Consider the following 27442-nt stretch of genomic DNA (forward strand, 5'->3'; position numbering starts at 1 on the left):
GTTATTCCACAATATCCTACACTTGCCTCAGGTGATTGGATTAAACCACAAAAAAAAAAAAAAAAAAAAAAAAATCCAGTAAATAAAGTAAACATGCATCCTGCAATAACTTCCATGGCATCACAAGCCATGTGATGAAATACTTCAAACATCAACTTTGGTAATAGAAGTCTTGAACAGCCTTTTCAAGAAACCTTTGCAAGATGGCTGTGGATTACAGCATCAATAATAACACTGTGGGATTGTCCTGTGCAGGGTCAGGAGCTGGACTCAATGATCCTTGTAGGTCCTGTCCAACCCAAGATTCTATGAATTCATCAACAAGACCTGATCATTTGGCAACTCTTAATTGAACATGATGCTCAACATTTTTTCCTGACACTTAAGTCTGTGCAGAAAGGATATGCTTGTTTTCAGGTCCCAGTAATTACCTACTATGCTCATTAAATCAACTCCTTGCTTAAGGTGATGACATAATAAAGTCTTCATCAATAGGGCAACAGTGCCCTTTCTCCTACAGAGTTTTCCCAGCACATTTGTTGATACTTTAAAATCACTGACAGGTATCACTGTTTTGCTCTAGGCAGTTGCATATTTGGACAAATCCAGTGATTTCCAAGCAATCCTTTGCTCTGTTAATCCCTTATGGAACATTTCTGTGGTTCCAAAGCACATCCTGGATGCAGGTGCATGTCTGCAGTGTGCTTCACTTGCACTGTCATGGAGCCCCAGCTGATAACCCAGCCCCAAGCAGCTGCTCACTCACTGCTCCTCCCAGTGGTACGGAGGAGAGAACTGCAAGGGTTAAAGGGAGAAAACACATGGGTTGAGATAAGGACAGTTTAATGGGGCAGAAAAAGATGAAAATAAGAATGGTGATGATGATAATGATAAAAGATTAGAATATACAAATCAGGTGATGCACAATCCAGCTCTCACCGGGTGCTGACAGATGCTTGGCCAGTTTCTGAGCAGCAGCCCCAGCCAGCTTTCCCCCAGTTTATGACACCATAGGGTAGGGAATATCCCTCTGGGTCAGCTCTCCTGGCTCTCTGCCTTCCCAACTTCTTGTATCCTTTAGCCACGAGAAGCTGAAAAGTCCTTGACTTAGTATAAACACTACTTAGCAACTACTAAACCATCAGTGTGTTATCAAGTGTATTCTTACACCAAATCCAAAACACAGCACTGTGCCAGCTACTAGAAGAAAATGAACCTTATCCCAGCTGAAACCAAGACATACTCTGCATTCCTTTGGTCTCTTAGTCTAAATTAATTCACTCTTGGGGAAAAAAAAAAAAAAAAGTTCTTGAAAGGTGAGAAAGGGAACCTCCAACAAGTCAGTAACTTTGCATTAAGCAGTGGTAAATCCAAAGCAGCTTACCCAGTGCAGAGTTAGGAACATAGACAGGCAGAGTTACCACCAAGTGCCACACTGTAAGCATGATGCCTTCTCACCTCTCTCCTGGAAATGTTTTCCTGGGCCTGTAACCTCAATAGGAAATACTGCATTTATGCATTAAAATGACAGTTTCAGAAGTGATACTTTTGGAAAAAGGACAGATATGCAAGCATGAAATTCATAACTCATTTATTGAATATATATATGCAAGGATACCAATAAAAAGAAACTAATACTGCAAACTACAACTTTGGAAGTAAAGCCAATATAACAGGAACAAAATATACATAACATTGTAGATAGGAATGCATTTACCCTCTTCCATACATTCCTTGTCTTTACACCTAATGTAAATATATGCTAGAGCAAAAGCTGCAAACGTTGGCCTAACCTGAGTGCTTTGACAAGCAACAGCTCTCCAGGATTTGTTAAGGGCTGAGATGTCACTGCAGACTAATGGCTGTGCATACAAATGCATGTACAGGAACTGCTTCACCAAGTATATAAATCAAGGGCTGTGTTCTGTTTTTTCACCTCCATCACTAATATAGTGGAATCTGACTCTGGTGACATGGAAGAAGAGTTACTAATTGCTATCATGCACTTTCAGTTCTCTTCAGATTAATTTAATCTAATGAGGATTAATTTTCCTGTCAATCTGATTCAGCATATTAATATTTTTGGAATGCACTGATTATCACCTGTCAGATAAGTCTGATATTTCAAATAGATTATCACCTCTTCATTTTTCACTCTGTTTTAGCATGAAGTTCTTTTTCCTATAGGCAGGAGTAAGAGGCAAACTCTTCCATTACACTACATTTTAGGGCCAGATTTGGCAGACTCAAAGCACTGCAGGTGAGCACAGCTTTGTACCTGGAGCTGAGACTTTGTGGAGTGTAGGTGTGGCTCCTACTGGAGCCTTATCACAGACCCTGGTGTGGATGGAGCAGCCTGTGCTGCAGGAGCAATGTTCCTCGTGCCCTGTCCCCCTGCCCTGGACAGCACAGCCACTGCTCTGGGGGACTGACCTGGGGACTCTGGCATTGCCCCAGCTGTATCCTCAAGATATCTGAACAGGATCCTTGTGATGCCTGTCCTTCCTTGGCACAGTCCTTCTGGGAATAGCAGAACCACAGATCTGTGAGACCACAGTGAGTTGGGGAGATCTCTTAATGGAGAGGTGCTGGGGAGAAAGCTCCCTTCTCAGAGGGGTCCAGGCATCTTAAACAGCACACAATCCTCTTGTGAGCAAAAGAAATGCCCAAAGGCAAAATGTAACAATAATAAAATAAAATTTAAAAAAAAATTAAAGTGAAACCAGTTTTTTAAGACAAGCTTTGTTGAATTCATGACATTGAATTCTCTGATTGTGAGATGAAAGCAGAAGGTGCCTAGTAAAAAAAAAAATCTCAGTAACAAATTGACTGTATTAATTTAACTAGCTAATTTAAACATACCTAGTTCACCTATAGAGCACTTTCGTTACTTCTAACATTTCTGGGAAGGCAGTAGATGCTCCAGAATAATCTTCAATATATGCTTGCAAAGATTACATTGCTTTACCAAAAAAAACCTGCAAACCAAAACAAACCCCCAAAAATTCAGAGAGACTGTCTGAAATTCCAAGCTAAAATACACATAAAAAGACAGCAATGGCAGTATTTTGTCTTTTTAAAAAATGATGTAAATGTTGTATACTATGATACATTGTCATGCTTTTTAAAACTACAATTAAGGATGTAAGAGATGTACAGTAAATACACTGCTGAGGTACATTTCTTCTAAATATTAACACCACGACAGAATTACTCCCCAGCAGGTGATGCTACTTGGGAACATATAAATACAATTTTTACATTGTAAGGCACTTTTACCCAGCATACATGAGTTGAAGTCAGTTATGACAAATTTGAGGCTTGTAAGAAAAGGTTTTTGCTTTTGACTTTGCTTCCATGAATTCTGAATTGATGACAGTTTCACTAGGCCATTTCAGCACTCAGGGGCAACAGGGAAATCAGCCACTTGCTTTTCTGCTACCCAAAGGTAAAGTGCTGTTCTGGTTCTTCAAGGCAAGGAATGGGTGAATTTATCCATAACAGGTGAGTTATTGGACTGAATATTATACTAAGCCACTGACACAACGAATTAGAGCTCAGTCTCAAGTACAGTCAGTATGCTGGCAGATCTACCCCATGCAAACTTAGTTAAATACAGTAGCTGCAAACAAAGTGCCTTTTTTCCATGGGAGGGCCATGTCTGAGGCACAAACTGAAGTAATTTAAATATTGAAGGATGCTATTTTGCATTCTAAAACTGTTCTGAGTGGCTGAGAAATGTTCATGTTCTAGGAGAAACAAAACACCTTGATAGACAATTTCAATAATCGATCTGTCATTGCAATTCAAGTCACGCTTTTAATTTTGAAAGTTACAAATACAAAATAAAAATGAGCAATGGCATCATGTTTAGAGCAGTAACTGAATATTTTCTGTACACAGCAATATTTCTTTCCAAACGGGATTATTCTCCAGGAAAGCAAACAGAATTGATTGAATTCTAACAGGTAAAATGTTAGAAACTCCAATATACAGTAATTGAGTCCCTCAAGACATTAAGGGAATGCATAAGAAGACAAATGACACACGTTAAATCTTTTAAAAATACAAGTAAAAAATGCTACAGAAACTCATGTTACATATGAACCGTTTTTGCAATACCAATCACAGAAGAACTGTAGCAGTTTATAGTCAAATCAGTGTCTTTTGCTTGTTTCCTTCCTTCAAATCCAGAAGTTTTGTTGGGAGTTCAGAGTGAAACAAGTCAAAACCCTAAACAAACAATAAGGTGATGTGGTAGCAACAGACAAACATGTGGACTAGGTTCAGCTTTTTGGTTTTATTTAAGTAAGTCTGAGGATGTGCTTTAACAGACCAATTGAAGAAGCCAGTAGCCATTAGAAATGACAAGGTGTTTTGAAAGCAGTCAGAGGACTGTTCTTTAGGTTTGGTATAGCCTAGATCTGAGCGTTCCCTCAAGGAACATCAAATTCTAGCAAGTAGAATTCCATGATGTGATTGTTGACAGAGAAAGGAAAAAAAAAATCACTAAAACAATAAGGATGATACGTGAACTTTCCCATATAGTGGTCATATGATTAAAAAATAAATACCAATCTCGCAAAAAAGTTTGCTTCCTCACTCTTCTTACAGAATATGGGACCTTTATGCACATTCTTGACAAAACATGAAGTGTTCCACACAACAGAGAACACCTGAGGTATGGACGTCAGATATGGTGGCTAAATTCCATAGTGAGTTAAGAGTTGTAACTCTCTGAAGTAAAAGAGATTGGGCTGCAAAGTCCAAACATTTGTATATCAGGGTTTTAATCACACTTGGTGAAGTGTTCTTTGTAAATCAGGACACAGAAAGAGGTGGGTTTTTGGGGAAAGAATGAACTACAGCCCTTTGGCATGAGTTCTAAAGCTCACAGCTCAGAACCAACAGCTGCTCAAGTAAATCTCCCGCAAACAATGCCGGGCGGAATGAGCAATCACAACAGGAACAACCTGAAATGTTCAAGCGTGCTTGGTGTACACAGAGTCCTCTCCTACTGCTGCTGCCCGAGCCAGACCAGCGCTGCCATCAACGGCTCCGGAACTCGTGCAGGAAGAAAATGCAAAATTCACAAAGTACCAGCTCGTTGCCATCAAAGACTTGTCCATGGTGTTAATTAAACTAGCTAAGACCTTCCCTCGTTGTGTGAATCCACTAAACAACTTACACATTCCAAATCTTAAAGTTTTTATTCAGTCCAGAAATATAGATCTTACTTCATTTCAATGTCTGCCTTAACTTTTGACACTGTACATATTACATATCATTTATATAGTGTTTCATTTTTTTCCAGACACTGCAGACTACAAACTACATAATATTGACATGTAAAACTCTGCCACTTACTGAAGGCTCACACACATGAACGTTTCAGGCAGTTCAATGAAATTTCTAACAGAGTTGGGTAGTAAAAAGTTACTAACCCTTTTCTGATTTTTAGAAAACAATTTAAAAGAATTAGTAGTTATGATGTCTTAGCCATTCCCAGTTCTATAACTCTGTCCCTTGAACCTGTTTAAAAAATGATGAAAACAATAGTAAATTTTAAATCATACAGAAAAGCATTTCACAGCTCTGACATTACATCTACATTTAGCAAAGAAATGAGGGCCTCCCTTCTTACACTGTTACAAAGTCAGCCGGATTTAAAAAACAACAAATCCTCCCCGTTCTTCTACAGTATGCCAATAAAAAGTACTCTGCATACACTAGATTTAAATACTTCACTGCAGTAAACTACATTAATTGAATATTGCGTTTCAGTCTTGGTAACAGATCTGTCAGGAGTAACTTCCATACCTAGTTTCCATTGAGCTGCTGCTGAGGAATGTCATTGTGGTCAGTGCCTGATTTGCCACGGCTTTTGCTTTCTCTTTCTTCATCCTCTTCATCTCTTTCATCGTTTCCACTATGGTTTTTACAATAGAGTCTGGCACAATAAAAGGAACAGTGAGGATTTACACTGAAAATATCCATCCAAACCTGACTTCTCTCTCAATTAGTTTTGAGATGTGCTACAAGTCAGTTGCAAACTCCTAAATCATTCACAGCTTCCAGTGAAGCATCAGTTAAACTGAGAAGGAAAACAAGGGTGAAGAGCAGCCAACAGAACTGTGACCAATCCCAGTTTTGCAGCCCTGCCTCTGTCACTGCTCAGTGAATGCCCTCTCGTGGGCACAGCACGGCAGCTCAGCTGCAGCCAAGCCACAGCTCTTCAGGAAGGATGGAAAATTGGGGGGTCCAAAAAGCCCCTGAAGGAAACTACAAACACATCAATATGGAGGAATCATGGCATCAATTTTCTTGATGTAAATTACAGATTATTGGAGAAGGAAAATATAATACAAGTCAAATAATTTTCTCATTTCTCCTATTTACAACAGTACAGAAATTTTAAATTAGCAGAGTAACTGAAATGTTTCATAAACTCAACAACTACTTAAAGATACTATTTTAAGCTAAATTTTGCCCTCTTTTTAAAGAACATATTGACTAGCCAAGTTAGGCAGAAAAAGTGTCATGAAATATCTTTACTTTTGTAGCAGATTCAACAATTACATAGGTCCTTACTTATAAATTCCTCGTGACATGTTCTCAATGTATTTAGCTTTGTCTTCTACTCCACAGTGGTAATGGTATGTTTTTATGCAGGCCTTGATTTCACACCCAATAGTAGCACCAGGCTGGCTGCAGAGTGTGCATTTCTGTGCAGGGGAAAAGAAGAACAACAACATTCAGCATCTCAGTCTTTTGTCTCTTAGTACTCAGTTTAATGCTCCTCATATTTATGGCAAATATTTTGCAACAGAGTAATTCCTCTTCCAGATCATCTTTCCAATGAAAAGTTAATCAAAGACATGGTAAACCAGAAACTGTAAGATAGCAACCCACAAAACATGAACACTAGGATTTACCTGTCTGTTGCACAGAAAATTGCTATGTGATTACAAAACAGGTTATTGCATGTCCAAGGCTATTTTATTGCTGCTGAAGTTAGTATACTAATATATAGAGAGTCTTAAATAATTATTTTCAAGGAAAATCATTGCTAGTTTTTTATTATCTGTCTGATCCCCTATACATTTCTTAGCACTTTAAAAACATCCTGAGTTTTAATAAAATACAGTGTGATGTTTTACCAGCATCCCCATGTCTAAGATCTTAAAATGTTTTCCTTCTAAAATACCAAAACAGTTGGAAACACTGGTTTGTTTCCAATTTTAGAGAATATATTCACTGCAAGAACTGCATATTCTCTAATTTTATGTGCAGCTCCACACAGTGTGTTTTTAGTAACACAGGTCCAAAGCTGTTACTCTCTTATAGTTACAGCACAGCTAATATGAATCATATGATTCTGTGATCATAACAGTTATGTACAATTGTCATAAAGAATCCCAAATACCACAAGCCCAAACACCACTAATATTAAGGTGATTCCTATCTGGCTGCCCTTCCCACAAGTAACAATATATTTTAATTTTGTGTTTAGAAAGAGATGGAAAAGATTACTCCATAAAAGGAAGGAGGCAGAGCTAACAGACCTTAGAAGAATCACTAACACATTAACCACATTCTGCAGGTACATACCATTCTTTTTCCTCTCTTGATTTCTTGAAGTACAGTTTTGATATCAAAATCACCAAATTCTGCCCTTGAAGTTGTTGTTAGCTGGACAGTGCCAGAGGAAAACAACTGTAAAACAAGCAAGTCAAAGTAATGTCAGGTCCAAAGATGATGGATGAACATCCTTCTTCAAGATGAACAAACCAAGATGTTTGGAATTTTTTTTTACAAGAATAACTGAGCACTGAACATCCTGTTTTGTGATCTCAGCATGTGCTTTACCAACAAACTAGGAAAAACCCTACACTGAGCAATTAAAGCATTCCTTCTGATCCCCACCTGACTGCTTTAATTAGAGTTGTTGTTGCCTTGGAGAAACTTCTTTTAAAAGACAGTGGAGTAGACGAGAAGTAATGATAGGATGAAAATATAAAGTAGTAAATGGGAAATATTATTAATTGCATTACTCAATGTTTAAGGAATATTCCATTTCCTACCCTGTGACATATATGTAATTCAGGTTCAACACAGATGTCAATACAGCTGTGAAGTCCTGAGGGATGAAAATGGAGAACAGAATACCATCCCTTCCATCATCATCCTGGTATATTCAGCTTTACCTGCCTTAAAGCTGAAGTTCAGGTAGACAAAGTAACAGAGATTTGCTGGAGTAAGACTCTGGCACAGAGCAGCTCTCTGTTTAGTGAGGGTGGGAACACAAAGTCAATGAGTAACTCCACAGACTGCCTGGACTATTTATTCTTTTTGAGGTACAACATAAACCAGTGAATTTTGTTACCCAAAGCCCCACCTCACTCACGGCACTGTCTGCTCATGTTCTTTGCAATGAGATCCTGTTCAGGCTGACAGTTCTACAAATGTGATCATCTAAAGGCAAGAGCTTCCTGGAACATCCATATCCCACACTCTACTTAACTCACACAGCCTGAATCCACAGGTCAAAAATGAACAAAGTTCATGGATTCTTCTCAGATTGTCTCTGAATGCCTGGGAAGTTGTTTTATTCTTGGAAAGGATTCTTTTAGTTAAAACTGTTTTCTGTTTTCATTTTTAAATACTTCATATGCATTTAGACACTAAGGGAGCATTTTTAATAAGCTAAAGCATCTCCCTGAGCTAATTCTATCTCTTAGCATGAAGCCAACTTTTATTCATATTGCCTGCAGTGAAAATAAATGAATTGCTCACTTTGCAACACTTCAGTGCTTAAGATCATCAGCATACAGACAATACTCAGCATAATTACATGTGAGGGAACTGTATTAAAATCTAAAATAGCAATTCAGACAAAATGCACAGAATAGACTGATTAACAACAATACTCACCATGCACTTATAGTGTGCTGCAGCCTTTTTGGCATTAAATATATGAAGCTTTCCTCTAGCTTCATTTTCTTCTTCACCTGCATGACAGAATCCACATTTAGGTTTTGTATCACTGGGGCTGCTTCTGTGGGGAGACCTGTCTCTCTGAAAGAAAAACATTTTACTAAAATATACTGCTGGGATACAAATAAGGTTGCAATTTTAAAAGCCTGTGGCCACCAGCTGGAGGCTCAGACAAATGCAAATTTTAACAAAACTTATATTTCAGAGAAGAAATATGCAATTCTGTCTTCTAAGAAGTTTAGCATATTTACTGCTTACATAGGAACTGCTTTCTATTTCATCTGTGCCATGTGAGGACGTAGATCTAGTGTCTTCTGATTGCCCTTTTAAATTTGTTTTTCTTGGCTTTCCCTTACGACCCCTCCTTTTTCCTTTGGGAGGTGAAGGCTCCAATTCGTGTTCATTGATATTTTCTTCTAAATCTGCTTTAGAAGTCAGAAAACATCATTAAATAAGATTCTCCACAATTTTATAAAAAATAAACTAAGAAAAAACCCCAAACCAAAACCAACCCACAACCCACCAACACTAGACAAGAAAAATCACAAGCTGTATTTTCCTAATTTTGGTCAGAAATAAAAAAAAGCACCTTTTCCTCATTTATTACAAACATGCAACTGCAGATCCTGAAAACATTACTTCTTCTATGTCATACACCTTTGCATCTTTATAACACAAGAAGGTTTAGTGTTTCTTACAACTTCTACTTTCAGACCTAAAATGTGTCCTCAGACACACATCTTCACCCTCACTGAAAATAACATTCATTTAACCTACACTGAAACTGGAAAGTGTTCTCACCCATGAAATATGCTGATAATTTATTTTAAAATGCATAACTCCAATGTATATTGCCCTTGATAGTATGCCAGTGTACCCAATAACACCTCTCTCCTTGCTTTATTAATTGATGCCTGTTGACTTAACAAAAAAAATTAATCCATTGGGTTATAACATCAAGCTTTAAAACTGAAAAGTATTTACCTTCAGTGAAACAAATCTACAGTTTTATGTCATTACAGAATATTTTTAGATCTGCAGCTAAAAGCAGCCTCCAGTTTAGAGGAAATCATCCCCACAGATAACATCTCATATCAAGTTTTTACAGACTATTAGGATCATAAGAACACATTTTTTAATACAGACATGCCAGAGGCCTGACAAGTTCCTTTACAAATGTCAGCTGAGCTGTGACTGCTGCACAGAGCTGAGCCCAGCCCTTTGGGCACAGTGGCCTTTGCACAACTCACAGCTCTAGAGAAGATACAAATCAATTCCACAAGATTGAGATTGCTTCCAATAAGATCTGGTTAAATTCTATCTGATAATTCCATCTAACAACCAGCTCTATTCAGTCACTAACAACTTTCCTACTCACAGAACCACCCTCCTTTTTTTCCTTTAATCTGTAGCACCCACCCTTGCTTGAAACACAAACAAATTTCAGATTTGTTTAAAGAACATGCACAGACCCTGCTGAAGGACTTTTCTTCTCAAAACCCAAACCACAAACGTCAGTATGAGCCCCCAAACAGAAGGAAATGGTAAAGATGTGGAACATGCACTTGATGCAAATTGCCATATTGTTTTAGTGTCCAGACAGGACATCTTAGCTGCAGACTAAATGCTGTCTTGCCAGCACTTGTCTTTCTTACCTATTATCACATAAAAATCAGATCACATTTCTATCTTGTGATAACAGAGACTCAGCTGCACAAAACATGAAGTCCAAGTGCTGAATATATTCCACAGCCCTCAAGTGGGAGCAGAAGACAAATGAAGCCCTGGCCCAGCCTGGCACACAAGGACATCCTGCTCAGCTCCATCCATTGGATCTGTCACCAATCCCCAAGGAAAGCTACAGCTTCTGCTCAGTTATTAAGGAAGGACAGAAAACTCATCCAAATGCACCACAACAGTTATACTGAAATTTATACAGATCTGCAAATTATTTTGGTTTAAACTTACAGATTATTCAGCAATATACAGATCTGCCCAAGTTGCTAAGACACATCAGTCTGTTTACAACATCCCTACACTTTAATATAAAAACTACTCTTTTCTAATTACATGTCAGAAGCACCATTTATTTTACACTGAAAAAAACCTAAATACATGATGACACAGATTATGTAATGAAAAAATACATTTTACATGTTTTTCTCAGTATTTCCTACCTAATATTACTTTTCATTTGTCACCACTTGCTCAATTCCCTAAGCAAGATTATGCAATTTAGATATTGACCTCTTAGACTGCACATAGCAAATTTTATTGCAATCTGAAAACCCTTCAAAAAGAATTCTCTTTTTATCTTGTTCATCACATGAACTCTCCACTGATTACTCAAAGAAACGTGTGAATATTTGTCTCTACTTTTACAGAAATCATAGATGGTTATTGTAGAAAAGCACTCTTACAAAAATGTGACTATTGAATCCATGACCCTTTAAATGACATCAGTAAGAAGTTAAAAAAATTCCTTCCAAAATAATTCAGTGGACTTCCCTACTATTTCATGAAACAAGACATAGTCCATTCACTGCTATTCTTTATCTTTTCCAAAGCTCCTTGTCAATTTTGTCAGCCAAAATGCTTTCTACCTCAGTCCACCCTTATTTTCTACAATAACATTAAAGCATGTCCTGAACTCTTTACAGTCCCACTTAAAAAAGACAGAAGTGAGTTATAATTGCTAAAAACCAAGCACACCTTATGAAAACCAATTTCTTAGATGTGCCAATCTCCTAACAGAATAAGTCCTTAAGTGCTATTTTTCAGTCTATAATTATTAGCATATTTAAGATCTGAAGAGTAAAAATGCTGTATTTTTAAAAGATAGTTTCAGTGTAAGATAAAAAAAACTTGAAGAATGCAAAGCTTTCTTTAAAGGACAACCCCTCTTCTGTGCTCAAAACTACGTCTTCCAGAGAAGGTCAGACATGAAAATCCAGATGCTACATGACACCCCTTCACTAAAATGCAATTCCTTGAAGATTTACATCTCCTACTTCAAGTGATGTGGACCTAGAGAGTAACAGCACCAAGATGTGAGGATCTGCTCTGCCACATCCATCCTCCAAGCCTGATTCCTCAAACATTAAAGCTCCTCTTGTTTTTACAGCACCCTGAACCCACAGAACAGAACAGGGGGACTGTAACCAGCTGTCAAACACATCTGCCCTGCATGGTCCTCATGTTTAATTCACAGCTTGGTGGGTGCCCTATCCCTCCCCTCAAGCCCACTGCCAGCTTACCCTGAGTTCCTGGCATCTGATGGTTGGGTGTTTCAAACTTCTCATGTCAGCTTGAACTAAGGAAAACACAAAAAGTTGTTCAACTCCTCCCTGACCAGGTGATGTTTTATCATGGATATCACCCATCCTCTGAATCCCCTGAGATTCCCTAGAATTCCCTCTTCAACTACCCCCCATCCCATATCCCTTTACTGCATTGCTTTTTAAAATCATGACAATTTTCTCAGTATAACTTTAGATAAAGTTCCAAGGAGGTTTCTATGAGCTTCCCTCAGAAGTCCCCAAACGCTAGATCTGAAAAAAGCCCAAAACACAACATGGCCTGAGAAAGGGGGGGTAAGGGTAGAAATCAAGAAGAAACAATCTACATTTTAAAAAGCACCTAGGAATAGGATATTGTAAATTCAGATGAGTAGCAACAAGCCCCTAATTTGCATTTTAGAAATCCATGAGCAGTACAAAGTACCACAGAAGGAACCCTGGCAAAATGCTGTATTACATCAACTGTTAACAGGGAGATTTAGCTTCAGAGAGAAATCTAAAAATTCTCCTTTGATCATGACTAGAAGGAAAAAGGATCAAGATGTTTTGCTGTTTAAAATAAGGCTTGGCAGAGAAGAGGCAGAGAAATCACTGATCCATACTGCATCAGCTTGAAATACACATGGAACCCCTTTCCAAAAGCCAGGTTAAAGCAAAGTAATAAAGAATTAAGTGATTTAAAGGTTGTGAAAGAACATGTAAAAAGAGGATGTGTACAATAAATATGGCTTTATTTACATCCTACAGTACCTTAAACAACCAAATAAGAGAGCCAGAAACAAAGCAGGTTGATTTTGTATGAGGAGGATAAAAGCTAAAACTACTGGCAAACTATATTTGCAAGTAGAACTGGACATGAAAAGAAGCCAAAGCATAGAATGTTGAAGGGGCTGAGACATGCTGTTATATTAATCTGAAATCACACATATGCAGGTAAAGTTTTACAGTGCATTTGGGATAAAAGAGAAACTAAAAATTCAAGGAACAAAATCAATCTTACTAGATTTTTAAAGGAGAAATGGAATATAGCAGAGAAAGAAAAGAGTACTTCAGCATGCTTGAGTAAAATCTCATTAAACTATGGCTGAAACCAAATAAACCATATGAGCCAACATCATTGTTTTAAATTGGAAAGAAACATAAAAAAAAAAAACCAAAAGAGCCTTACTGGCCCCATAGTTAATACTAAAAATGTGGATGCATCTATAAGCAATAATAAGAAACAGGGATTTGCAAAAATCCCCTTGCAATCAAACACAAAATCAGGTAAACTAATAATGAAATAATAGTAGTTTTTATCAGCAGATGATGTGAAATTAATGACCAAAATGCTGAATATATTTTTTGTGCTCTCTTTTTCAATGGAAAAAGAATAAGTTACATTAAACACATTTAAATTAAAGTAAGAACCGATAGGAAAAATTTAAGTTACCCCTTAGGTTCTGCCACTAATATGTTTTCCAAAAGCCCCAGACACTTGAATGAAGTGATGACTCTCATCCAGAAGTTATTTGTTATGAGGTATTTAAGATTATTTATTAAAGTACATTTAACATAGAAAAATAATAAAATAGTCCTTACTAACCACACAATTTAAATGTATTTTCAAGCAAAGAAACACTGGCAAAGACTGAAGACAGATGATGCACTTGGCTTATTTGCAGAATCACAAAGCTGATGAATTTGTTGAGCAGCTCAAGCCCCTCTGTGTAACACCTTTCCTAGATGGGAGGGAGAATCAGAACACCACAGGACAGCTCCTCAGACAGGACAAACCCCTCACCACATGACTTCTGCATTTTTCCTTTTCCCATTAGCCACGTGGTTTTCCATAAGAAAACCTTGGAGTTTCTGCACAAACCCTCATTAGTCTATAATGGGACACTGCTAATTCCTGCCTGGACCAAGTGCTGCTGTGGGAACACCAGGAACACATCTGGTGCCACACCCAGAGCATTCTCCAGGAGACAGAACCAGGCTGAGTTAGCAGAGCCCTGCAAGACTTTCTCACCACCAAAATCCAAAGGACCCCAAAGTGCAACATTACAGAAGCATTTACACCTGACTGTTCCTGCAAACAACCTGGGCCACAGAAAATGCAACAGGGAACAAACACTGCTGCTCAAAGAATCCAAGGATGAATCAGAATGTTACCTTACTAGAATGCCAAAAAGTTGCAGATGTTTTTCCTGCCTGGTTTTCACAGCACTTTGGGAAAGTCCTCAGTGCACTACAGATTGCAGTGTCCCAGAGAAATACCATCCTGACTGAACTTACTGAGCAGTGTGAGAAGCACAGATTCCATGTCTGATCTTCACACTGACATGAAAAGGATGCTAACACAGGGAATGTCCTTATTCCCACTGTGGAAACAGAATTCCCTGAGGCTTTGAGCACAGCTACAACAGAAATTACAGACATTTTATTTTCTGACCCCACAGTTCCAAGAGAAGTCACACAGCTCTTTGTTAGTCTTTGTCTTACCACTGTGTAACAAATGAAATTACATTCTTATCTTAGTTGATATTGAACTATTCCTCATCAGCTGAATTTGTTTTAAATCCAACACATCAGCCAGGGCAACCTCACCTGCAGGGAACTGAGACCAATTTCTTTCATTTTACAACAATTATTTTCAGTACATTGGAATAATTTCCAACAAACAGCTCCAAAACATCAGTTCAACAATACTTCATTCTTCACAAACAATAAATGCAATTGTATCAAACTGAACAGTAATTCAACTAATGGTTGGCTGTGATCATTTGAAAGCACTGGCACCAATTCCTGTAACCTATTAGGTACTGAAAACTTAGCTTGCCTAAAACTATGAATGAAGCTGGTACCTGAAGTTCAGTCATTTTGGTAAATTTGTAAACAGCAAGCCAAAACCCTAGATGTCCTTTATCCAGTTAATGGGAACAAAGAACAGAAAAACCACTCTGAATTACAGAAAGGAAACACAGGAGAAATACCATTTTCCCATTCTATGTCACCTAAATACCAGACCATATAGATAAATTAGATAAACCCAACAATGTGTTGAAACAGATAATGAATTTAAGAGCACAGTACTCTGCTGCCATGCTTGACATTTTCATATTCAAAGAAAGCAGAAGGTAGTTCAAGTCCTGTCATGTGAAGAAAAATTAATTCCCATCACTCATTAATTTTGTCTTGATGAGTAGATACCAAGCCTGATGAATCCTCACACCACCTGAATTTCATAACAGCAAAAAATACATCTATGAGATCCTTTTTATTAAGTCTTAGCAGGTAACTTAACCCCAACATAGGTCCTTCAAAATTATTTCCATGCAGCCTCAAGAGATTTTCTTTAATTGTTATTAAGTGTTTACCAGTCAGTCTTTTTAAACTAGAAGTGCAAGAGCCAGACCTCAGACTTGGGCAAGTCTGCCCCCAGAAGCATCCATTTTCTAGGGAAGGAAAGGAAAAATCTCACTATTATGCAGCAGTGCTGCCTACAGAAAATAAACTGTTCTGGACAAACCAAACACTCCTAAAAACTCTTTGAACATCTACTGACATCAGTGACAGAATAAAAATACTTGGACTGGAACGATTAAATCTGGACACAAAGAACCCACAGATGTTCTAAACTGACCAAGAAAAAAAACTGCAACAAATGAATAATAATAAAAAAATCCCAACCAAAATGCAACCCAGAGAAGGAGCAGTTAGGTGTCCATTAAAAAGAACTGATGGTTCCAGCACCTCACACTGGGTGACAGAACCACAGATAAGCTTTAACTGTTCTGTTAGGAAAACACTGCTAAGCAAAGATTAATGAAAATGAAACTAAAACAAGATTAAAAAGAAAGAAAGCCACTGTGTTAACATCTAGCTTCCCTGCCTGGTCTAGTCACTCTCCTCTGCCAAGTCCCTTATCTGGTTTCACACACCACCATTCTTTCACATTTAAATGCCTCCTTCACATTCACATTCTCATCAAGAAACAAACAAAATACAAATATAAAGCTTAATCTCACCATCCAACACCTTCCAGTTGTCATTTCACTTAGCAAACTTCAGCATTTAAGTATTAAGGAAAAAAACCTCCCAAGACCATTCTGAAACTCTGAAAACCACCCTGTAATTTCTGTCTGCTAAAGTTAATCAGTGTTCAATGTACCAAAATACCATTGCTATGGAAATTACTTATAGCATTGTATCAGGTGTATGCAATATATATTTCTACTTTATTTGATTTAAAGGAGGTCTATCACAAATGAGCCCCAGCTCCTGGTGTTATTAAACCCACAAAAATAAATAATAATTATTTTATGGTTAAAGTTTCCAAAACTGTATGGACTAAAATGAAAACAAAGTTTCCAACATTGTATGGACTAAAAAGAAAACAATCTTTGGGAAAGAGCACTGGGTGGAATTTCAGTGAAATATTAAATAAAGAACTGAAAACACGAATATAAAGTTTAGCTACATATAGTTCTAGAACTGCAAAGCTATTTCTAGAAGTGTAAAGCATGACAGAAGTAAATATTTCCAACAACAAAAAAAAAAGTGTGCAAAGTGCTAAATAATGTACTATCAGGTTCTTTGGCCTCAGCTGTTCTGAGTGACATTGAGGGCAGGAGAGAAGAAATACACAATCTAAGAGGCTCTTGATGAGTCTAGATTAGTGTTTTAATAAACTACCATCATCAACATTTAGTAAAAAAACTCATTTTTTTCCCAATATATCTATACAAAATTTAAAAGTCTTTGCTGCTAGAAAATGGCACTGTAAAACTGGAGATAATGGTTCCTGAAAACTCTTAAAGAAAAGCACAAGTTCAGATCCTGCAAGGAATCCCAAACAGAAAAAGTAATTCATTGGCTTTGAGCTCCATGCAGAATTGGAGGCATTTTTAAATACATATCAAACACTGAGACATTTGTGAGTAAGTATAAAAGATTATTTTAAAATATCAGTTAAAAAGATTAATCTCTCTGACTCAAAATGTCTTTAACATTCTGTGTCTGCTAACACACACAGTGACCCCAAAACAAACACAAGATAACGTGGCCTCTTCTCTTTGGAGAACTAATTACAACATAGATATTGTTTTTATTGTTTAAACCCAGTAAAGTTAGAGTTTTATATAGGCACACAACAATAATGATTTAAATAGACTAAAAAATAAAGAAATCCATTTCCTTTGGTATTTTTGCTGCCTTCAGGATCTTTCTGAACATTGAAATAACATCCAAACCTTTACCATTAATAAGTTCACTACCTGTAGCATAAAAAGCAACACATTATCTTAAAAATACATTTGGCATAGGGACTGAAGTAATTCATGAAGTTTAATTTTCCCTAAACAGTTGCATACTCCTCATTAATTAAATCTGAGGACATTTCAGCTTCAAACAATGCAAGAAGTAAACTACCAACCGTTAGCTTACCCAATTTCAGATACAGCAGAAAAAAAGAAAAATACTTAATAAAAACACAACAGCACAAGTAGTTTGGAATTTTAACAGACCACACAATATATCTGCATTTGTGGCATTTCACTATTCTTTTCTGCAAAGCTTTAGTGAATGGATCCATAAAACTTTTTTTTTAAACATTATGATTCAGAAACTTATCTGTAAGTGAACTCATCACAACCCTTTTCATTTACTATTGGGTGTTTCTTTTTTCAAGAGTTAAACTCTATTTACTAGTACAAAAAATAATGAATATTTAGGAACATCAGCAAAAATCAGCTGTTATCTGATAAAATATCTCAGATGTTAATATTGTGAATATTTAACTACAAATATTAGCCAGCTTCTTCCAGGGAATGTGTAACTTCTACCCAAACTTTGGTTTTATGGAGCAGCATATCTTTTGAACATCCTAAAATTTATGGTTGGGGTTTTTTTCCACCTCAATCAATAATTTTTAGAGAAAATACAGAAATCAGATGGACTTCCAAACTCATTGTTTTTCAAAAATATGTAGTTCTAATTTTTACTGAAAACATTTCTATTCTCCAGAAAAATTCAATTTAACCAAGTATCTTTCTACAATGGGAAAAATTTATATTGAATAATTTTACCTTCAGAGTTATGCGTAGTTTTCTTGTGTTTTCGACATAAAATCCTATAAACAAAGTAGTTGAAAACTGTCAAGTCAGTCACGAATCACAGATTATTTACTCATCTTTTAAATTTAAATGCCAGTACATTTTTCTCCCACTTATAAGACTCACTGATACACAAATCTTGCAGTGAAAATATGCTTTTCTAGCACATCACTATTTTGAATGCCACAATCATAATCAGAATTTTTTTGCAACAGTTTCGTTTAGATTCCAAAATGGGGTTTTGTTTTGCTTTGTTGCTTGTTTTTTAAACAAAGAATGTAAAATACAAATTAAAAACAAACATAACAAATGAATAATAGTTACATGTAAATGCCTTGTGAGGGTTTCTCTCTTATCTGAGCTTTATCATGCAAAGCACAGTAGTAGTGATATGTCTTGTGACATGTTTTCACATCACAGCCAATGGTCGCTCCAGGACAGTGGCACAAAGAGCACATCTGGAAAGGAGAAGAAAGAAATACTAAGCAAAAAGTAGCATGAATTATGCTGGGTTCAAAAATAATATATTTACCACTCCTGGTGACAAAAAATATGGATTTCTGCATTTGGTATTACTCTTCCTATCTCAGGTGTTTTGCATAATTTATTTTAAAAATTAGAAATTTGTTACAAGTGTGCAACAGTGCAATAACCATCAGATGCATTACCGACTCAACCACCATCATCAACTCAATGAAGAAAATAAGTAATTTATTTCTGTGGAATGTATCTAATGAAAGTGACACAGCTATTCACCTGAATATCCCTCTCACAAGGACAGTCTGTTTGTACCGACCATTTCAGAAAAGTTAAAATCATAATTTTACCTCTTTAATTCTGAATTATATTATAAAGGCAAGAGGGAAAAAAATTACACCCATTTGAGAATGAATCCTGCAGTCAGAAATACTGCCAACCTGCAAATTTACCTCAGGATCATCAACTGACTTTCCTTTTTTTTCTAAAGTCCTTTCCAAAACACTGAATTTAGTGAAATATTTGGTAAGTACAATTAATTTATTCCAACTAAACTAAATTTTGCTCTTTGTACTTATATTGCAAAAAAGATTAAAAGTGAGGCTGTTGCTTTACTCTTCTTTCCCATTAATTAATTCTTCTTGTATCAGACACACAGATAACAGCAGCTATCTAAATTAGCTTCTAAATTGCTCATGGTCCTTCTTATAGTGTGGTAGAAAAGGAACTAATTGACAGTATCACAATTTTTTTTTCTTTATTGTTCTCAACTGACTTAATACTCCCCAAAATCTCAGGATTTCCCATTAAACTGACCTCCCAAGACAACTGGAGCTTTTTCTTTGTATCCTGCATACTGTCAACACCCCCAAAAGGTTCCAGTCGATTCCAAATCTAAGTATGCAATGTAGGATATTCCCTACATATATATCTATATATCTCCCTATCTCTGTGAAAGCATTTTTTCTCCCCTGCACTCACTTAGTCAAGTTCTCCTTGCACTCTCAAATATGCCAAAAAAATATACCACCAAAGTTACCAAATATACCACCAGCCTGTTTTTCCATTTTAACGAAGTCAACTGAACAGTAAAAATGTCAAAGCCTTGGATCATCTCCATTTACTCCTCTGCAAGCTCTGAAATGGTACAGTTAAATGCTGTTGCCTAGTTGTTATCTCATTTTTTATGGGAATTTTATCTCATAAATCTGTTATCCATTATGGTTTTATATATCATAATTGCTGATCAAAGTTCTTTAGCAAAGCCTAGGCTTATATATCCGGCCAATCAAGTGTAGTCAGAACCTCAGTTTTTCCAAAGCCAGAAATGACTAAAAGAAAACTTTCTTTTTATGAACACCATAATATTTCTGTAAAACAAAGCACACACATTTCATCCATGTTCCTAGTAAGTAATAAAATACTTATTCCATTGGTGCATGTCTGCTATCCAAATGATCACTAGCTTAAGTTATATTGGGTATATTAGAAGTTTGATAAGCTGCAAATTAGGTATGTTCTTCAAAAAAAAAAAAAAAAAACAAAAAACCAACTTTTCCATTCAGAGATACTAGAAATAAAACAGAAAATTTAAATAATTAAGATATCAGTGATTTGTACTTCTAAATATTTAGACTTCGTAAGCTGCTGTGTCTGGCCTACCAAGGTCTGAACCTAGCACCTTTTCTCAGACAGATCTACTGCCATCAGAAAGTCTCTACATTCTGTCACTGTCCCTCTGGAAATGAGGTCTCCACTGTGAGAGCCCTGCTGGCCAGCAGCACCTCCTGAGGGAGCACAAACTGAGCCCAAGCCATCAAGAAATTCACCTAAGCCAGTGCTCTGGGGGTTTTTGCTGAATGTGCTCCCCTAGAATGGACCAGGCAAGCAGACCTGAGAGAAGGGATTTGTGCTAATGATAAACCTTTACCTTTAAACTTCCCACATGCCAGTGGAGAAAGACAAATTCCTCCAGAGAGTGATTCAGAGCTGCAGCTCTCTGCCAGCTACAGAGACAGGCACCTAAGTTAAGATCTAAAATTATCTTGTAGGATTTCTCAAAGAGGAACCAACTCAGGACTGTGAATCCATTACACTGACCAGATCCAGGTTTTCTACAAAAACCTGAACAAAGTTCCTGGTACACACAGCTGTGAGCTCCAAGAATGGAGCCATTGCAATAGAAGGAACATAAAGAGATTCAGAAGCAGAAAGAGAAACCACCAAAGACAAAAGAAAAAATCCTTTAAAACCCTTTAAGACACACAAGAATCAAGAAGTCTCTTTATGATCATTAGTTTCATTTACTACCATGGTCTTTGGAAAGCCCTGATCACAACATGAATGACTTGTGAACAGTTATTTCTTTCAGCTAATTAGAGCAAATGAAGTTTCCTAGATGGGAAAAGATTCAAATGAAGCAGTGGATGAAAGAGTAGACTATTATTATAAAATTGTAGTTCTACAAAATACTTTGGACTTCCTTTAGTGGTGCAAGAACTGGTAAATACATAGAGTGCTTTAAATAACGAAGCTGAAAGGTTTTAATGTGAGGAGTGAACTGATCATCTTGTAAAATTATTTTAAGAAGAGCCTCATTCATTTCCCCAAATTGGAAAACAACTAGTTCTAAATAAATAATAATAAAATGATTCCTTATGAATTTTTTAATTCCAGGAATTTAAAAAAGTCACTGCTGTGCAATCTCTTTAATTTTTTAGAGCTGCAATGACTACTGTACCCACATATCTCATAAACCCTCTACACTCACAGCATTATTTTTTAAAATCAATATAAAAGGAGCAAAAGGTATATTTGGTAATTTAAACTAGATTTTGGCAGTAAACCCATGTACTGGTAAAGGCACAATAACACCCTTCCCAGGAGCCTAAAGCGTGGATTTCTTTCAGAAATCTAACAGAAAATATTAAATAGATGAAATACACTGAACAACTTCCTTGCAAACTTTATGGAGGGTATGAAAATACTGTCTTTCATTTTCAAGATCCAAAATAGGGACTTACCAGTTTTGTGCCTCTCTTTATTTCTTTCTGAATGTCTTCAATAGAGAATCCACCAAGACTCTCATTATCAGTGTGTGAAGAAACCAGTGCGGACGAGAACAGCTAAAATTGCAAAGACAAAATCTGTATTTTAATTTTTAAGGGCATAAGTGATAGAGAAATTTATAGATATGAGACCCACCAAATTGCAGTGGTTAATCACGTGTGCCAATTCCAATCTGGGGGGTTTTTCCACGTGTTGGCAGCGTTTTCCCGGCTCCATCCCACTCCCGGTCACTCACCATACACTTGTGATGTGCCGCCACCTTCTGGTTCTCCGACATCAGCAACTGCCCACATTCGTTATCTTTATTCGAGCGACAGAAGCCACACTTCCTTTGTCTGGAGGAGACTTTCTTCTGTCCGACTGAGCTTGTCATGGTTTTAAATGACCTTAGAATGCCACTGCAATCCTCTCAATGCTACAGGGAGAAAGAACTGCAATCAGCATGTTAATATCAACAAAAGGCAAATTAACATAGCTTCATAAATAAAGTATTGGATGCTTGGAAGTGATTTGTACCTTTTCTTTATGCTGCTTCAATATAGCAAATAAACAAATGACTGGCAGAGGCACTATTTGGCCAAATTTTAATGAAATTATTTCAGCAAGAAAAAGCAGTTTCTTTACAAAATAAGTTTGAGAATTAAAATAAAACATTGGATGCTAATACAAAAGCAGAAAACTGAAAAGAAGAAAGTGGGAAATACAACAAGAGAATCGTCGGGGAAAAAAAGTTACTGCAACTCATTTTTATAGTTATTCATTACAGGAAAGGAACCTGTGGAAAATATATATATATAAGTACATGCAATGAAATTCATGCTATTGAACTTCTTCATAAACAGAAGCAAAGAAAACCAGAGTCCAGCACAGCCTCCTGCACAGGTTCTGGCTGTAAAGGCTCACAAAGTCTCAGGGCAGATGAGTGAAGAGTAGAGATGAGATGATAAAATGTTACCACTTTTGGTATCAGAGGTATCTTGTGGCTACTCAAACAGCTTTAGGAACAAAACTTTAGACACCTCTCTGAGGTGCTGCAGTGGAAACCTCCCCATGAGCAACAGTTCCTTTGGCAGCACTACACCAGTTTTCAGTGAGTGCACGAGAGCTGCAGTTCTCAGCTCAGAAAAGTAACTTAAAATTAAATCCAGTATGAATCACAAACTTTCAAAGTGCTACCAGCAACACGTTTCAAAATGTAACACTGAGGTCACAGAGCTCAACTCAGGCACACACAGCTCGTGCAGAAGTGAGAATACTCAATGAGTGCATGAATATCATTTGCTTCTACATCTACCAAGAAATAAAAAAAAAAAAAATCATCTTCTTCAAATAGACTTTCTTAGAGCTTTTTACTTTGGAGATTTGAGCCTTACTATCAGAATTTGCCACAACTGCAATAAAATCCTCCTCAGCCTTTCTCTTCGTTTGACTCGACTAAGTAAGTAAAGCCACCGTAGGGTCTGATATTTGTGTTGGAAAAAAGTGTAAAATCCAGCCCCAAATAAGAGAGCAGAGTTGCAAAACATCTGGACTGGGCTACAATGGCACAGATCTGCATGAAAATGCACGGCTGCTCTCTGGAAGTGGCATGGGCAGAGCCGGTGCTGTCAGGAGCTCATAATGCTGCTATCACTCACTCCGTCCTCAAGTTTCCATCGGCTCCTGCTCTCAGACCCTCCTGCTTCAAGGGATTTTCACAGACCTTGGAACTGCTGGCCTGCACCATTTATTGCAAAACTCCTCCTGCTCTAGAGGTGCCTGTGCTGCCCCCCAGGCTGTGCCCTCCCAACAGCTCCATTTGCTTTCTGTTCTAACCACGAGCAGTCCGAGCGCTGCCGCACACTCAGAACAAGAATGCAAAGATTTCGGATCTTGCTGATTTGCACAAAAAATGTAAATGTGCCAATCTGGATAAACAAGTCACACCCTTTGCAGTGGCAATAGGGAGTCCTTAAGTGTTAAAACACAAAAGAATTATTATACTGTATTCCTCTAAAGAAAAAATAAAGAGTATTCTGTAATCCCTTCTGAGCAGAAAGAATGGTTCCTGAAGAGACAGACAGATAGATATGTGTGTATGTATGTATATTAAAAAAGAAAAATCTGGGCAATTTTTAAAATTTAAATAATATTCAGGAGCAGAAAAATACCTACAAAAGACAAGTAGGAAGTAATATCACAAAGATTACTTGTTTACATCTCACATTCAACAGATCAACATAAATCACACAGGGGTGTTTACAAATATACTAACAAAGTGATGTAAATGCAAAAGTTCTGGTTTTGTATAAACAGTGTGGTATATAAACATACAATCACTTGAGTCTATCAGTTTCATTTTCTATTCAGATTATATTATTAAAATATTGACACCAACGATAGCAGTTATTAAAAGGAAGATCAGGAATTTCCCTGTAGACGTGCACAGGTCCTGCTGACTCTCAGCAACACAGGAATTACTAATAATACTACTCTTCAATTTAAGCAGCAAGTTTGTATTTTAGAAAATGAAAGTAATTTATAGCACAGATAAAAAAATTTTAAGTGGCTCTCATCATACTTCATTTGTAGGAAAAACAACTTTGCAAGACACAAGATTGTAAAGAAGCTGCTCAGAGCTCGCTGCTCTGCACTCCCAGTGCTCGACAGGGACGTCACTGCAGCAGCACCGGGAGCTGACACAGCCTCACTTCCTCAATGCTTCTGCAGAATTAGATCTTTTAAGGCTCACAGTGAAGTTAAAAATAATGTCTATCTTTACTCAATACACAGATGTTGATGTTTAAAAAAAAAAATCAAATATATGTTTTGAAATACTTCACAATTAGAAATAATTAAAACTTGAAAAATTATTCAAAACTCAAACGAGCCAAAAAGGAAGTTCACGTTCTTTTCACCATCAGATTAAATTACTCCGAAAGCATTTTACAAGGGTATCTAAAACTTTTCTCTCCAACCCCACGTTTGTTGAGGGGTTTTTTTGTTTGTTTGTTTCACTGGGCATTTACCCTATTTATACATTTTTTAAGAGTGCTGAAAAAAAATTTAGCATGAGAAACATCTATAGACCTCTCCATAAATTACATTTGCTTTCTCATAAATGTGAGAAGACACTATCTCAGATCACTTCTCTTTGTGCCAAAATGCACTTATCCTGTCCATTAAAACAAGAAACAAAACACATTTTCTAAGAAAGATGAACAAAGTAATGCAGCTACAGCCCCACAATGCTGAATCCAAGCACTCAAAATTCTGTTTTCTTCTCTCAAGTTAAATCACCCAGAACAACTAATCTAGTTTGCCAAGTATCAAGCTACATTTCATTGGAATGAGAAAAAATGCAACTTAAAAACAGCTCAATATTTTGGTTTTCATTGTTTTAAAAGGGTAACAAATGAGTAGGAATTACAAAAAACAGTGATTACATCTCCTGTTGATAGAATTTTGTTTGTCAGCTTTGTCAGAGTCTCACAGACTGGCTCACAAGGAGTGATGTACTGTGGAATCATTGGCTGGGAGATTTTCACTGTCTCCACCAAAATAGAACACAGATACTACAGACACAGAGATTATTCCATACAAATCAATTTTCCATGAGCTTGATCTAAGAAATGAGAAGTTACATGTACCCCAGAATCACAAAAACACAAATTCACTCATCCATTCTCCACCAAAAAATTTGGGTTCATTTGCATTCACATTTCTTATGGGCACCAAAGTATTAAATGTGGTGCTTTCCCTCCCAGCATCTTTATTTTATCTTTAAAGCAGCAGGTTTTACACCCTCCTGTAGTTTCTGTGCTGCTTTATTGAGCTCTAGGCAACAGATTTCCTGATGTAAAAGTGCAAGTTCAATAACTCTCAGGCACGGGATGCCCTCAGTGCATGAGACATTGCTCAGCACCAAAGAATGGAAAGTAACCTGCACTTTAATTTCTATTTATTGCCCAAACCTGTTTCAGGAGCCTGATTACAGGAGTTAAAACCTCACCTGTACTTCCTACAAAGGACAGTCATTTACAAGCTGCCCATGTAAAGTTTGTTTTGCTGTGTAATCTGTACGATTCCCAAACTAAATTTCAAAAACTTAGAATTTATATTTGTGAAGATAATTTCAGACACCTGGAGAGAACCTGTGGGAAGTAAACAAGCTTCAGAAAATGCCACTGCAGATGCTGAAGTGGTTTGGTCTCTCAGGAAGAGCTACAGAAAATATTTGTGCTGATTTTGCCAAGATGCTCACTGGAGATACCAGAGTCACAAGCTTACAAGTGCTTTGCAGTTTCCCGGGTCGGACACCCATTGTTGGGAGGTTTGTTTTGGAGAAAGGGGGAGTGAAGAAGGGGAGAGGGGAAGTATCCTGAGGGTTCTGTGGCTGAGAACCCAAATCACAGGTCCTATAGAAATTTTTATCCCAGAGTTACATTCACACAGCATCCTACAGCCACTATAAAAAGTAGGATGGGAATTTATCCATGCAACTTCCTTAAAAAAACCCAAAAAGACACCGAAGAGGGGTCAGATTCGAGGGGAGAAGGGCAAACCCTCGAACGCCTGAACAATGAGAGCAGAGCAGGTGAGTACGGCTGACACAAACAGAGCCCGCGGTCACGGAGATCTGGCAGCCGGCGCTCAGGGATCTCCAGGAAAGTTTCCATCCTCCCCCGGGGAGCGGGGCCGATAGCGGCGCCTCCGCCGCCGCCTCCCCGGGGACGGCCGGGGCCGGGCGGCATCTCCCGGGCAGGATCCGCCCGAGCTCCCCGGCCGGCACCGCCGGGCCCGACCCCTCCCCGAACGCGGGGCTCCGGGGGGAGCGCGGGGGGACGCGGCAAGGGCGACCCCCTCCCGATTCCGTGGGAATTTGGGGAAAACGGGACCGGGAGACAAGGGGGGGCGGATCCTCGCTGCAAGGAGGGCGCGGGCCGGGGCGGGCGGAGCGAGCGGCACCGCCGGCCCGGGGAGGGGGCAGGGGGGCGGTACCGGCACCCGGGGCACCCTGAGGGGACACTGCGGGGCGTCGCGACCCTCGCGGGGCTGCAGGGGCCGGCTGAAGCCCCGGGAGCGGCCGCGGCTGCGGGCGGGCGAGCCCCGGGCCGGGGGCTGCGGGCGGGCCGGGGGCGCCGCGCCTGCCCCTGGAGCGCGGCGCGGCGGCGGCGGGGCGGGCAGCGGGCGCTCGGCGGGTCGGTGTCGGTCACTCACCCGTGCGGCGGGCGGGGTGCGGGCGGAGGAGCCGCTCGGCACGGCCCGTCCCCGCTCGCGGGTCGCTCAGGGCCGCTCGCCCGCCGGGACCGGCGCGTTCATTCGGGGCTCGGGACGCGCCGCCGCCGCCGCCGAGCGCACGCACGCACGCACGAGCGGACGCACGCACGCACGCACGGCGCGCCTGGGCCGCGGCGGCGCTGCGGGGCGGTGCCCGATTGGCGGGAGCCCGGCGGCCGCCGCTCGCGGCCTCCTCTGCGCACGCGCGACGACGCGCGCGCCTTTCCCGCTCCCGGTTCCCGCTGC

General features: G+C 38.6%; 1 protein-coding gene across 2 annotated transcripts; it reads right to left on the reverse strand.

Annotated features, from left to right (window-relative positions):
* Window positions 1–1574: 1574 nt before the first annotated feature.
* PHF6 (PHD finger protein 6) lies at window positions 1575–27226 on the reverse strand. Of its 2 annotated transcripts, XM_058032641.1 has the most exons (11): window positions 27137–27226; window positions 22173–22352; window positions 21892–21993; window positions 18716–18849; window positions 18365–18408; window positions 9256–9422; window positions 8935–9078; window positions 7612–7716; window positions 6592–6725; window positions 5821–5950; window positions 1575–5532 (listed from the first exon to the last, which is right to left on the reverse strand). In XM_058032641.1, the coding sequence occupies exons 2-10, from the start codon at window positions 22308–22310 to the stop codon at window positions 5821–5823; spliced, it is 1098 nt and encodes a 365-aa protein (XP_057888624.1). In that variant the 5' UTR covers window positions 22311–22352; window positions 27137–27226; the 3' UTR covers window positions 1575–5532. The 2 variants fall into 2 exon arrangements, with proteins under 2 accessions (XP_057888624.1, XP_057888625.1); XM_058032642.1 differs by having other exon boundaries at window positions 1575–5950; window positions 9256–9419.
* Window positions 27227–27442: the final 216 nt, after the last annotated feature.

This window comes from Melospiza georgiana, chromosome 12, assembly GCF_028018845.1.
Source record: "Melospiza georgiana isolate bMelGeo1 chromosome 12, bMelGeo1.pri, whole genome shotgun sequence".
Lineage (NCBI taxonomy): Eukaryota > Metazoa > Chordata > Aves > Passeriformes > Passerellidae > Melospiza > Melospiza georgiana.

What these genes read in the sequence shown, in the direction of transcription:
- PHF6 (XM_058032641.1), bottom strand. Translation starts at nt 22,310, where the DNA reads ATGACAAGCTCAGTCGGACAGAAGAAAGTCTCCTCCAGACAAAGGAAG. An exon ending in CAGCACACTATAAGTGCATG is followed by an intron (nt 7,717 to 8,934) that starts GTGAGTATTGTT and finishes CTTGTTTTACAG; the next exon opens with TTGTTTTCCTCTGGCACTGT. An exon ending in ATGTCACGAGGAATTTATAA is followed by an intron (nt 5,951 to 6,591) that starts GTAAGGACCTAT and finishes TTATTGTGCCAG; the next exon opens with ACTCTATTGTAAAAACCATA.